The sequence below is a fragment of the Megalops cyprinoides genome, chromosome 16 (assembly GCF_013368585.1).
Source record: "Megalops cyprinoides isolate fMegCyp1 chromosome 16, fMegCyp1.pri, whole genome shotgun sequence".
Taxonomy (NCBI): Eukaryota; Metazoa; Chordata; class Actinopteri; order Elopiformes; family Megalopidae; genus Megalops; species Megalops cyprinoides.
In genome coordinates this window covers 12,934,905-12,949,608 of record NC_050598.1, presented here as the reverse complement: position 1 = coordinate 12,949,608, position 14,704 = coordinate 12,934,905, and the positions used below count along the sequence as shown (strand labels likewise).

At 42.2% G+C, this 14,704-nt stretch overlaps 1 protein-coding gene across 1 annotated transcript; it reads right to left on the bottom strand.

The window, feature by feature from the left end:
- Positions 1-3,398: 3,398 nt before the first annotated feature.
- On the bottom strand, positions 3,399-12,986 carry LOC118791578 (pantothenate kinase 3). The gene is made up of 7 exons (XM_036548979.1): positions 12,406-12,986; positions 11,144-11,496; positions 10,272-10,525; positions 9,441-9,617; positions 8,873-8,996; positions 6,273-6,398; positions 3,399-4,573 (listed from the first exon to the last, which is right to left on the bottom strand). The coding sequence occupies exons 1-7, from the start codon at positions 12,431-12,433 to the stop codon at positions 4,523-4,525; spliced, it is 1,113 nt and encodes a 370-aa protein (XP_036404872.1). The 5' UTR covers positions 12,434-12,986; the 3' UTR covers positions 3,399-4,522.
- Between the last annotated feature and the right edge of the window lie 1,718 nt (positions 12,987-14,704).

Below are 14,704 nucleotides of genomic sequence, written 5' to 3'. Positions count from 1 at the left end.
GACAGGAAAACTGCAAAAACTGTTAAAATCACAAAAACATAGTTAAAAAGGGTGATTAAATCATATCATGAGAAACAAACACACATTACATAAGAATGAGGACATTTTGCTTCACAAACTAAAGACTTAACATTCAAGGACACAAACCAGTACTGCCAAATAAAAAAAAAAAAAATCAGACTGCAGTTGTGTAAGGCTTATCAGGAATGTATGAGCAAAATAATTTTAATAGTTAAAATTAAATAATTTAAAAAAGAAATATATTAACAAAAATCTTACAGTGATCCATAATTCCATGTTTTTTCCATTAAAAAAAAAAAAAACAAAACAAAATAAAACAAAAAAAACACAAGTGACTCTTCTCTTTCACCACTTGTTTAACTTGTTCCTCACGGGCAAACAAATGACTGCCTCGGACATATTCAGAGGTCAAGAGTAAACGAGTGCACCCACGGAGGGACAACGCTCAGGGTTCAGCCGTGCACCGCGGCTCAGACGACAGGCCCTTTAGGGCCTCTGTGCCACGGTGAGCGTGAATAATTCGGACTCGTCATGCGTGGCTGAGCCACAGACTGACCGCGTGCTGCATGGATGGTAAACCCCCCCCGCGCGCTTAACGTCACTGGTCCCCACAGATCCGCCCGTCAAACGGAGAGTCCCGGCTTTTGCCCAGGGAGCTCATCCCGCTGCCGGTGTGGCAGAGACAAGCGGGTACAGAGAAGTTCTATGAGGAGAGAGAAAGAAAGAGGAAGAGCGAGGGAGGGCCACAGAGAGAGGAAGAGCGACCTAAATGGACCAGAGAAAGGGAGGGTGAGAGGGAGAGTGAGACGGAGGTGGTGGGGGGGGGGGGGGGGGGGGGGGTATTCACATCACAGCAAAAGCCGCCTTTTTGCTAGCTTCCCGCACAATCAGAGACACCTTCACTTTAAAGGGGTGGTACAACCTACAACCTAAAAACTAGCCAGCACCTAGCCAGCCTACTGGAGCTGTCTGTCATACACCATCCAAGGTGGTCTGTTGCTGCCTGAGCTAGCAATGATGCAGTATGAATAAAGCTGGTCAGCTATGGCCATTTTATCACATGGGCACTGGTGTGTAAAACAAATTACAAATGTCAGACAGCTTTGCCAATCACAGAGCTTAAAACAGCTTTCCTATATGCCCCCATTATGTCCTTGCGTAGATAAAAAAACACCCCTGGCACAGATATTCTATTTAGCTGCTTCTTAGCGGTGTCTGATTGCTGCTGCATAAAGCCTCCTGCTCCTCTGTATCCACACCACAAGTGATCTTCGCATTTCCTGCACTCATGATATTGACGGTTGCTGTTGTAATAAAGCTAAATTACAATACACAGAAAATCTCATACTGGCTTAGCCTTCTCATGCAGCTAACTAGCTGAATCTAGCCAACTACACTGTTCAAACTGTCTCTGAAGCACAACACAGGAAAAGGGTCAAGATAGCATAATAAATTATTCATCAGGGGAGCTGACAGAGACGCTTTAAATACCACAAACATTCACATGTGTTAACAAGTCTAAAAGCGACGATGCGGGAACATGAATTAAGTTTTAAGGTTCTGAAAAGAAGAACATTATCCATACAGAAATGCAGATACCATGCAAACAGAAGTAAAAGGTGACTTTGCCTCATGCAATATGACTGGAACGACACTTGCAATTTTTCAGCATTTAGACAGCATTAGTTACTTGCGAGAAAGACAACCAGCTGGCATTTTGCTGGCATGTTTGGTGTCAATTAAAGGGGTTAGAGAGAGATAAGAGAGAATGACAGAGGTAGAGAGTTATAGTACAATATTATAGTATGCTATAATATCAGAAAAAACACAGAAGGCGTACACTTTTTCTCAAATGTTTCATAAACTAGTTTGAGGTCTTTAAAATCATCATTTAATGATTGTTATAACAAGTCAATTACTGATTCCTCAGTTTAATTAGTTAAATATATTTTGTTAATCTAAGTACACTTCAGGATGCAGAATGCATCCTACCATGCCTAAAATTTATAGTGTTTTTGCATATTCAATTCCTCACCCATGGAATCTTCTCTGTTTTCAGCACCAAGAAATTATCAGAATAGGAAAAAGTATTCAAGTTAAAACTGTTTCTCCTTAAAACATATATTAATATTTTCTACAGAAAATTATTTTTCCCCAAATACTTTGGTACAAATACCCACCGAGGTATAGAAAATAAAGTGTATGCAGACAATACAGCAAATCACAGTAGAACATGACAATGGCACACCATAACAGATAATGTATGGTCAGTAATGCCTAGATGGACAATTCAGGTGGACAGGAGGCAACCAGCAGGATAATGCACAAATGGAACATTGTGTGTTTGTGTGTGTGAGACACCTGAACCCTCCACACAACCAGAAATCAGAAAAACATGTTTCAACAAAAGCCATATAAATCCCCTTTGATATCAGCATACACAAAAAAAAGGAAATAAAATAAAATAATCTCTACATTATTGGTCAAGGTCAAACACTTTCAGAGCAGAAACCACACTCTCTACCTAAGAGCTGTCTGAGAGCAAAATGGATTCTCAGTTGCTCTCAGTGAATGCTAGCACGCTGCCCTCTAGTGGTACTCTGAAACAGTGTGCATCCTTATCAGCGTTGCATGCCCTTGTGTTCAATCCGGACTGGAATGAGTTTACGTGAGGTAGGCATTATCATAATCACTTGTATGTCAACCTATGGCTGACAATACTGGATAACTGAAGCTGCCTGCATGGGGTGTGTGTGTGCGTGGAGGGTGGTGCGGGGTTAAGGCACAACCAATTTGTGAAGTGCTGTATTATTATATTCCAGTATCAGTTTTGATGTCTACATTATACTCGCTCCATGTAAACTGCATTTAAAGGTAAATTGTCAAGTTAAGACTAATAATAATACAGTCCATCAAGTAAACCACCTTTTTTCACCATCAGGAGGGATCTGCCATTAATAACTACTTCCACCATTAGACAGGGACACCTATAGAAAAATCACTGATAACTGGAATAAACAAAATGGAAGATTAAAATGCAAAAGCACTTCACAAAGGAAACTCTATGTCTAAAAAGAAGAGAATTTGAAAAGTCAGGTTAAAGCCCACTAATGTTCAACTTTGTCATGTTCTACAGTATTTCCTTACAGATGCCACTGTACTGCAATACTTGACATCAGTTAATGATTAATACCTTGTTAATGACTGTGTGGGGAGTGACTTGCAAATGCGTATGTGCACATATACACAGACCTTTGTCTGAAAATGAAGAATGTAAGTAAAAATAAAAGTATGCCTGCCATGATCTCCAGCCGTTAAACCTTCAGCTGGACCCATACGAGAATGGCGTACTACTGATATGGCATTAATGAATTTGAATTTCTGTGCATTACTGAGACCACATGCAACTTTCAGATTCATATCATAGTCGTATGACCAGTATAATTCAATATACTTTGTTCTCAGGAAAATACACAAATTTAATGCTTTGTTTTTTTTTTTTTCTTAACATGAAAAATATATATATATTTACAAAATAAAAGGATTGTTAAAAAAGGCAGAATGCTCAGTCACACTTACAGAACTGGTCGAGTAAATGTGAAGAGTCATTCTAACTAACTGCTATCCCGTAATTTAAACACTTCACAAACAGCAGCAATGTTATTTCTCTCATTCTAATGAGTGGCTCGTAGCACCCCTGCATCTTCACCCTTTCCTATATTAGACTTTTATATTAACATTTACCTCTTTCTGATGCTGATAACATGCAGGGCCATGGTACCTTTGAACACAACATAAAAACCCTTCCATTGCTCTCTTTTTCACAAGGATTGTTTTTGACAACTGGAAGTAATGTGTCGTGGAGACGGGGGATAAATTGATTAAGTTCTACATATCCAAAAATACAGGTGTAATACATAATTCCTTTCAGCAAAGTGAAATGCAATGCATCTGTGGCACTTTCATCCTGTGCCTTAAACAGTGAGACTGTAATGTCTATGGGGTACAGAGCTGTTGAATACAGTACACGGCACATTTCTGTCAGTAATTAAGACATTATGTTCTGATAGGCAATACACACTCACACCACACACACTGATTTCAGCCTATTAAAAGGCCTGAATTCTTTTACACATACTCAGAATCATTCATTTAGGTGGGGCTTGGACCAAACCCTTCGTTTCCCTGTGGGCCCTGCCTTAACAGATGCTACTCACAACGAGCGGCTCTCTACAGTCAGGAACGCGTAACAGGAATGGTACTCAAGATGCGGATGCCGTTATAAATAAAAACAAAACAAAAAAAGAAAACGAACCAAAAAAAAAAAAAACCCTAACCCCAGGGATTCTTTTCTCTATACCGGGTAAACAGACAACCTTTCCAGTGGAGAACCCGTGTCCTTCGGAACCGTTCGCTGACCGTGCGAGCGTTTTGTGCACTGCAGTCCTCTGGCCACGCGCTGCGCCCCGATGACGGCATCCCGCCGGGGCAGGAAGCGGCGCTAGGTGTAGTTCAGCAGTTCGAGAAGGGCGCCCACCGCGCCGAAATAACCCTGCAGGAAGACAAGGGCTTTGGGATTAGAGGGGCGTGTCCCTTATGGCACCTTTCCCACATCCATTTGCTGTTTTTTTTTCCCCCTACTGCCATTTCGTGCTGTGTGCCTGCCAGAGCTTGCCCTGCCTTTGTGTAATGCACTCTGTCAAGCACCTTAGCGTAGCTCCTTTGTTAATTGGCAGTATTAAGTCATTAACAATACTATTTATTCACACCAAATCTAAACAAAACCATATTTTTGGACAGACAACTCTGAAAAAAGCCTATACTTTTTTTCTTCCAATACCTCATGCCTTAGCAACATGGGAATGGTCCATAGTAATAGCAGGGTAGCAAATGACATGCAAAACTGAACTGTTTCTTTAGCAAACTGCACTATAAAAGCCTATTTGCAGTGCTAATGGTACATTGATACTAAGTACCACACCTTAAATATGTACCACTACACCTAAAAGGTAAAAGACAAAAGACTCAAGTCTCATGTTAATACCACCTTTTGAGCAACTCTGAGGAAGCTCAGTAAGGGACTACCTGCTTTCCCCTCTGGTGTGCTCTCTATAATCTCAAAATATTGAGGTGTAGCGTGTGAAAAAATAGACAGCAACAGAAATCCTTCAATTGTAACAATAATGCACTAAAGCTACAAGAATGATAGGAATCGACCATATCTATCATATCCAGTCACTCCCTGTTTGGAGTATCTTTTTTCTCACATTTAACAATGGAAAACAAAAAAGGCAGCAGAGCTGTCTGTAGTGTAAACAAAGACGTCTTCAGTTACTTGTCTAAAGACTGACAACTGTGTGTGAAATAAATCTTGCTGCTTCTGCTTCTTCTCACTCCCCCACCGCTTGGTGCAGTGATGGTCATGTATTCACCTTTAAGTCTATTTGTCTGTCCGACTGCCTGTCATAGCACTGGATAGCCGAAACCATTTTGGATGGGTTTGGATGAAACTTTGTGAAACTCCATGTTTCAGGTCACTTGAGGGGCAAACAAAATGGGAGCGAAAGAGAAAGAAGAGCATGAGTGAGAGAGAGTGAGTCAGAGAGCAAGAAAGAGTGAGCGAGAGAGAGAGAGTGAAAGAGAAATGCTGGGCTGGCTTTTCTCCTCACTAATTGGGAACTCATCAAGTATCACCCTAATTGACACAGACAGTGCTCTGCATAAAAGCTCTACCTAAACAATAGCCACAGTGTAACTGATTTCACACCCCTCCCATTGAGAGGCATTAGCAGTGATGATGCCACTAATCCCGAACAATTAATGGATCAAGAAGTGACCGCATAGGCTTGAACTCAGCAACAAACCACGCTTTGAGGGAATTTAAGGGAAACGAAAATCCAATCCCACGTTCTGCTGGTATTTACCAACAGAAAGCAGTGTGGTACGATAGACTCATAACCAGAAGGCTACCGGATGAAATCTCTGGAGGGTGCTACTATTTTACTGCTGAGGAAGATACTCAGACCAAACTTCTGCTTCTGTAAATATGCAGATATACACATGATAATGTAAAAACTGTAAACAGTTGACTTGGATTGACTTGGATTAGGGGTCTGCTAATTAATTACAATAAGGAACATCTGAGAACAGTTCACATTCCTCATACGTTTGTTATAAAACAAGGCATGGAGTCTGAAATGATCTCATTTGCTTATAAGTGCTGGGTTTGACAGGAAACATAAGGGAAATACCTCATGCTCAAGGAAAAGTGCCTTCATTTGGCCGTGTGACCAGTACTCCAGGGCATAGGCCAGCAGCTTCATGGACAGTGTGTTCACACGCAGGAAATTCCCCACAAACACCACCCGGTTAATGTTCTGGAGGAGGGGAACAGGAGAGAAGCCTAGGTTACAATGTATTCGGTTACAGGATGGTCTGTTAGAATGCGCTCGATTACGCTGCAGTCAATACCAGAATAACCTGTTCTACTGTCAGCGGTTACAGCATGCCAAGTTGTGGTGCGGTCAATAACAATGTGGTCATTTACAGTGTGGTAAGATACATGGCAAAACATATTTCAGCGGTGTGGTGTAGTCGTAAGTAGCAGGGCTCATAACCAAAAGGTTGCTGATTTGATTCTCTGTTAGGCACAGCTGTTGTACCCTTGGACAAGGTACTTAACCTAGTTACCTCAGTAAATATCCAGCTGTATAAATGGATGAAATTGTAACCTACTGCATGCAAGTCGTTCTGGATAAGAGTGTCTGTAAAATGACAACAATATAATGTAATGTAATTTCCCTGTATCATTTATACATAAAAGGCGAGGCCATTTGGCCACTTTTGGGACAGAGTTGTGGAACTTGACTTTAGGGCCCTGGGCTGTGCATGTCTGGCTGATGATGTAGCCATTTCTCCATGCTGTCATAGCCCTGTACAATGCTGCTTGATTGACAGGCCACAAGGCAGCACTGTAAAGAGGCCGACAGCAGGAAGATCTGTTCAATGAGCCGCCCCCACAGCCACCACCACTCCCATTGGAAGGACCACCCCCAACACAGCCTGTTTACACCATGGCTGACCACACCAATAATAATTGCAGTAACGTGACCCTTCTTGTTCTCTCAATCTTTCCTTCTCTATCTTTCTCAGTCATGGTTTTCTCCATTCTTTCGATTATGCCTCAGAATGGGGTGGGTACATTAGTGTCACTATGGCTAAGTTTTGGGTGATTTCTTAGGGAAAACACCCTCTGAATCATTGTGATACTTATTTCCTAGTGATTACTTCCTGATCAGTGCAGAGAACAGTCATGCACAGTGTACCTCACTGTCTTTCAAGGATCAATGGATTCAAACTGGCTTTGTCACCTGTAGCGTGACAAGACTTATCCCATATTGCCCAAGCTTTCCAGGAAATATGAGATTAACCCTTCCTCTTTCAGATAAGACACAGTAAACCAAAAGAAAGTAAATCTCTCTCTCTGTCCCTAGGAAGCAAGAGGAAGAGTCCTTTCAGAAGTTACAGCAGGTAATCAGTGCTTCCTGTAGTGTTACTGATTATCATTATAGTACTGCACAGGACAATTGATCCTTTAAGCAATTAAACATTAACTTAATGTTTATGAACATGTTTATGAACATTCATGTTTATGAATGTTAAAGAACGCAGCATATACAAACTTCAATTCAGACCACAAAGAAATACTTATGAAATAAATTGCAACAGTGAAAGAATCACTTCTACTGGCCACAGAGTCTAGGTAGTCCGGGACCTGGGACCTGTGTTCCATGTAGTGTGCCTCCCTGAACACCAGCGCCTTTACCTGTATATTCTATTGTTTCCATCAAAGGCTGCCTCTATGCAACACTGCATTCCCTGCTGTCAGTTGTTGTTAGCACTAAGCAAATAGCCTGTCAGCTACTGTCTACGCCTAAGTGTGTACATTTATCAAAGAATGTGCTGGGTATTATTGTAAAGCTGGATACTGTGGTTACAATGTTCAGTTCTTTGGAAACAATAACTTGACCAGATAACAAACAGATTTAGCTCCACGTGATGCAAAAAAAAACAAGGCAGATACCATTTTAATACATGTTATGCTCACACTCACTGATCTGGGAGTTGTTAGTCTGGTCTGACACTGGTGCTCATTCAACTTGTACAGATACACTTATGCTCTGTGGTGCTGCCTACTAAATGAATGTAATATAATGTAATATAATGTAATGCTATTAACACCAAAAAACAAACAAACCACAAACTAGACTTGGACACCTTATGAAATCATCCTAACTTGCTTATATTTCACTCAGTCAGAGTAATTTGAAGAGTAACAGCAGCAATGCTGACAAAGGTTAATGTTTACGCGGAGCTGTATTCTGCTGGACAGAGGTGTAGCACACTTATAAAATCATCTGTATACATGGTGGGGGAGGCACTGTTTTATGACGGATGATGGAACACCCTGCTCTCTTTCACAAGCACGTAATGGCTGGATGCCATTTTGTGACATTTCAAAATGAATTTATCTGTTCTCAATAAATCTTATATTAAAGAACAAAATCCTCAGTTAACCATTTTAACAAAGATGCCAAGAAAAAGAGGATAGTTCCCAATTTACCAGTTACTGAGATTACTTAACTCCATTGAGATTACATGTTTGTATCCTCTTAACCCCTATTCCAAATATTACATAAAAAAAAAAAAACTGTCAACAGTTCAAACATGTTAATGTTTAACTTTTGTGTAACATGTGTTATCTGTCTACTGCGCAATAGTGCCTTTATTGTTTTTGCGAGTGAAAGCACTTCTTCTAGAGGAGGAGGAAAGGAAGAGAACGTGCGGGCACCTCGTTCACAGCGCTCATCTTGGCGATCCAGCCGATGTTGTTGGTGACGGTGACCAGCGTGGCCCGTGCCAGGTCCTCCCTGCTCACCGCTTCTCTCTTCTCCTTGTGGATCATGTTCCCAAAGCTGCAGAGAAATTCAGCGGGGCAGCCGAGCCGTTTATTCACACCCCCGGCAGGCCGGCAGTACAGCCAGGCGAAAGACGTTTTTATCAAACATTAACACTCAAGTCAACTTTAAACTTGTGATTGTGACTGTGACTTTCTTTTTCTTGAAATAATACACTGCACTGTGCTTTGCAATAGATGCTTGAATAAATTTCATAAACCAGTAGAGGTAAAATGCAAATCAAATGCATTTTTGAAAGCCACATTTGTTTATGTGAATTCATGTATCATTGGTCCAATTGGATCAATCCCCCAGCCTCCCTAAACTGTAAAAATGTAAATCACTGTTATGAACCGACCAAAAGACACTGCACTCCACAGACCATGGTTATGGTGGGTGAAAAGTCAGTGGGTCACACATTTTGGCCTTTGTGACACTTCACTCTCCCACCACTTCACCCACCTGGATGCCACTGCCCACCCAGGAAGGTCGAAGCGGTCGTAGTCCCCTCCGTAGATGTCCTGCACCAGCTTGTCCGCGTGGGCGCTGTCCCCCTTGGAGGCCAGCTCCAGCGCCTCGTCGAAGCTGTCGCAGCCGGTCAGCAGGCTGCACAGGCCGAGGAAGGTCCCGCCCCCGAGGCTGAAACCAGCGTGAGTTCGGGTTAGTGACACAGGGAGCTCAGGAGAACAACCTGAACAAAAACCTCAGCCCTGTGCCAGCACGCATTACGTCAGTAAAACTGGTCTGACAACTAAAACGGAGACAAAGTCTTCCCACTCCCAGCTGTGTGTATCACCTGGCACTTAACATTTTTACCGGGACCCCCCCACCTCAAGGGTTACAGCTCTGCGTGCTTTTGAGCTGAACTGTCTCTCAGTGGTTGTCACACCCAAAATATCAGGTGGCTTAAACTCACTTAAAAACACTGACTTCAGAGAGACAGAATGAAAACACAACAACTCCGCTTTCATGGAAGAACTAGGACAAACCCAATTCCACGTATTGTACTGTGGACTTGGACTTGCATAACTAGTGGGTTTGCAGGTTTTGACCCTGGGCGGGGCACTGCTGTTATACCCTTGAACAAGGAAATGAACCTGAGCTGCTTCAGAAATATCCCGGCTACATCAGTTGCAAATGTGTTAAAATGTGAGCTTTGCCAGTCTCCCTGGATAAAGGTGTCGGCTAAACAAAACAATGCACTGCAATATTATCTCCGCCTCAGTTTGTGGATCTGAAACGCATTCACACCCTGCTGAGGTCAGAGCAGACAGCCTGAGGCCTGTGGAGTACCTGGTGCCCGCCACGCGCTTGTAGTGGTCCTTGGAGTAGACGGCCAGGATGCTGACCCCCGAGCCGATGTTGACCACCAGCAGAGGGTACGGGTCCTGGAGGTCGTAACGCGTCTTGCAGCACCGCTCCGGGTCCAGCGCGTTCTCAAAATAGTAGCACTCCGCCTGGCTGTTGAAGCTGGGGGAGTTCATGTACATTAGCCCCTTCACCAGGCAGTCCAGCTCGTCCAGTTTGTGCAGCTGCAAGTTTCCGATCTTTATCAAGAGGAAGAGGAAACATGGTTGTTTTTATTCTTTTCTTTTCCCTGACGCACAGTCTAGAGATTGGCAACAGAAAGGTGTACAAAAAGGAGGACTGTTTCACAGGTGCACTCTGCAATCACACAACATAAGCTAACGCCCAAAGGCATCTCAGGTTAGGCTCTTTTAAAATACACACAAACAAGAGAGCATCTCAAAAATCTTGTGCACCTGCATCATTCTGGAGGCATTGTGCCGATCTTTTGACTTTTGTACTACTAGGCCTAGATGAGATTAGACATCAACAATTAATCTGATGTGTCCATACGATAAAGATCTGCTCAGCAACTGCTCCAAACTAATTCTTGTGAACCAGCAGAACAACTTAGCCGGCGCTGTTCAGGGGCTGAGACCACTTCTGGGCCTTTCTGCTGTGTCTTGGTAAAACAGTGTCTAGTAGGGGAGAGAGGGGATGCTTACTCAGCCAGTCAATAAAGAACACCATGATTTCTATGGCTTGCACAGGTTGCAGCCAAGTACGATATCATTCGCAACACTGCTCATGCAGACATCTACCTTTGCCCACCAGGCAGAGCCCCTACACCATGCCCTACCAGAGTGCCCTGGTCTCACCGTGCGGAAGTCCTCCTCGAACTTGTACGCCCCGCCCCCGGTGGCGCAGAGCACGGTGTGCAGGGTGGAGAAGTTCTTGTCGTGGCCCATCTGGATGAAGGTGGCCATGTCGTGCGTGGGGAAGCGGATAAAGTGCAGGTTGCCGCGGCGGCCCAGCAGGGTCAGGTCCTTCAGCTCCAGGTGGGTGTCGCGGATGCCTGTCGAGCCGTAGGCCACGTTGGAGGTCAGGTACTTGCGGATACTCTTGAGGCACTCGACCTCCTCCTGCTCCTCCTCCGCCGTGACGTCCACCGGCTCGAAGTACACCAGCTTGACCAGGGTCCCGCCAATATCCATCCCGAACCAAGGGAAGGCTGCAGACACGAGAGGGAGTTCAGGTTGGAGGATACTATCCCTGCATAAAGCTGTCACTAATTGATGTGGACAGTGATTCAGATTGGAGGAAGAGGTTAGAGGAAAGAGTGTTGTGGTGCGACATCATTATTGCTTAGGATATTTGGTCTTCATTTTTGCTAGTTTCTTGAAGTTGTAGTGAACAATGAATAAGTCGTTGTTCCTTCATGCGGCAACAATGAAGCTACAACGTAATGTTCCTCTACTATATTTAAATTAGACATCACTGCAGAACACCGGTCCATGCAAGTGAAGACTTACATAAAGAATTATAGACACATTAGTAATAACACTGCAAATCAGGATTTTTTCATGCAGAAATTAACTTGATGCAACCAACCAAGTCTCGAGGTAGCAACAACAAAAACTCTAGCAACCTATGGTAAGTTACCGAGAAAGTCTTATTTATACAACGACGACAACATTATTTTTTATTTCACTATAGGCCTGTAACAAGATAGCTACTTAGATAGCAATCATTATTATTATGTATAAGATAGCTAGCGGCAGTAACTACAGGTAACGCTAACCGTCTGCATCACCTGAGAACTAATTAACTAACAAACGAGCGGACAATCAGGTAGGGCAGCCAAGTAAATGTGACAGATCCCTGTATTTTTCACGACACTGAGTAAAAGAGTCTGTGGCGACCATGAAAACCCGGACGATGACATGCAGTATCCTGAAAAACACATTTTTTCGTTATTTCGCTAAACTAGCTACCGCCATCATCATCACCATTCCTAACGAAAACTGATGAGCCCACTAAAATGTCCGTGCGTAGTCTTCGGCGGCTAGTTTGCTACCTACACAGCCTTCATCATCGTCCAACAGAAATGTCAGATATTATAATAATGAATGGAACTTACAACGTTTTTTAGCATCCTTGATTTTCATGTTGTGCAGATCAATAGAATCGACTTCTGTGCTGCAGCGAACGCTGCCTGCTGATGTTAATATTAGCTAGCTAGCCGGTCAGCCAGCCTCAGAGACCGAATGCACCAAATAGCAGGAAATGCTAGCTAGCTAGCCACTGTTAGCGGGTAACGTTTCACTGTTCTTCCACTTCGGTCTTCAGTCTGTCAGCGGATTACAAAATATCGTTTCGGATACAATAATCTGACAGGGTTCTTCTTCGTCTCTTCTCTCTAGATAGCACCATATTCCTCAAGAACAAAGCATATGAACACCACTAGCTAGCTAGCTGTTTTAATGACTGTGTGGATAGGTAGCGAGCTACCTCTTTACTGCTAACTGCTACTGACTGGAAGCTAACACGCTGGCTAGCTAGCTAGCTAACTGACTATACTTTTCAGTTGATATCTGAACATATATAGCTTGCAAACTAGGTAGTTAAAGACATAAATAGCAGATTAAAACGAAATAAAAGTAAAACAACCGCTAGCTAGCAGGCAAACATTAACAAGCTGGCTGACACAAAGGCACTCCAAAGACAACACTGCAACAATTATGGTATCTTGCCATTTACTATACCACTACGTCACGGAGAATGACGTACAATCACGCCCACCATTTTGCACAGCATTGTGGAAAATAGAGTTGAATTTGAAATAAAATGATTAAATACCAGTTAAATACCAATACAGACAAGCCAGTTTTTTCTTAAGCCACTGACGATGAAAGTTGAATTCTGTCACGTTTTCTGGGTCTTGTATAACTCACCACATGCTATAAGATACTCAGCTGAGTGGAATTGCGTATAATTAATGAACAAAAAAAAAATCTAAATTTAAATGCAATGTATCCATTCGCATCCTAATCACCAAAGCACCTAGCACATAAAACATGTGTGTGTCTGCATGCCTACCGACATTCTTAAATCCCACTTTAGTTTAAGACTAGTGACAGAATAACGTGGAGAAATTGGGCATTCACATCATACAAACAGCACCACAGAGCCAATGATACAAATAATTAAGATGAGTCATATCATTTTCGACCACTTTCATAAAGGATTTAAAAACGCTGGACACTGGAAATATATATTTTTTCCATGTTTGTTGGACTTAGATAAGGACATTGGACCGTGGACAATGGGCAATGGGCAAAGAACAGGAGAAAGTTTTTTTTTTCTTTGGCCAAAATATTTATATGCTTTCTTTTAAAACACCGCTTTCCATACATTTTTAAGAATGAAATCATCCTGGATTATTCTTGTAAGTAGAACATGGTATATTTTATGTATGTACTGTATGATGCATGACAAATGAAGTGAATTAATATGTAGCATAAAATATCAAAGACAATAACAACAAAATAGTTTGAATAAAATGATATAATACTAATTCACTTTCTATGAACCCTTCACCCCACTGATAAAACAGTATTTAAATAACATTTACATAAACAAAGGGTATACCCTATGCTAAACAGTACATACTACACACACATATACACATTTACATTTACATTACATGTAGTCATTTAGCAGCTGTTCTTAACCAGAGCAACTTATAAATGTACATACAAGAAGCTTAGGGTAGGAGCAGAGAAGATACTAAACCAATGTCACAATCTGATAGTGGGAGTCTAACATGTCATACTCTGTTAAGTGCATAGTATGCACAAGAACAGTTTTAGGATATAGCAAATGTGTTTGAGGATATAGCATGAATGTTTTAGTTTAATCAAAATGCAGTTTGAACAGATGAGTTTTCACTTTGCTGTGAAAGATAACCAGCGATGCGACAGTTCTAACTGTGGTGGGGAGCTCATTCCACAACAAGGAGGCCCAGAGTAGAGGAAAGATGTGACCGAGAAGAAGACGGTTGTAGAGCAGAGTGATCTGGCAGGAGTGTATGGATTGATACTAGATTGACAGTAAGAGGATGCAATTCCTCTCCACAGAAAGACAGACAAGCAGACAGATGTGTGTGTGTGTGTGTGTGTGTGTGTGTGTGTGTATAGCCATGATATGTACAACAGAGTTACTAAAATTAAAAACAGCTCAAGGATGAAACACTAAAATATAACTGAGCCAAAAAAACCAAGTGAGTTGAAGGATTTAAATAAAAAAACAGATACCTGGGGGCGTGGGTGGAGGCAGACAAACTAGGAGCAAAACGCACATGAAAAGCAACCACTCCTCTGAGCTCTTTCTCTGCTGGTTAACAATGAAAGGCTGCTGCTTCATGTTTGTTTTTATTC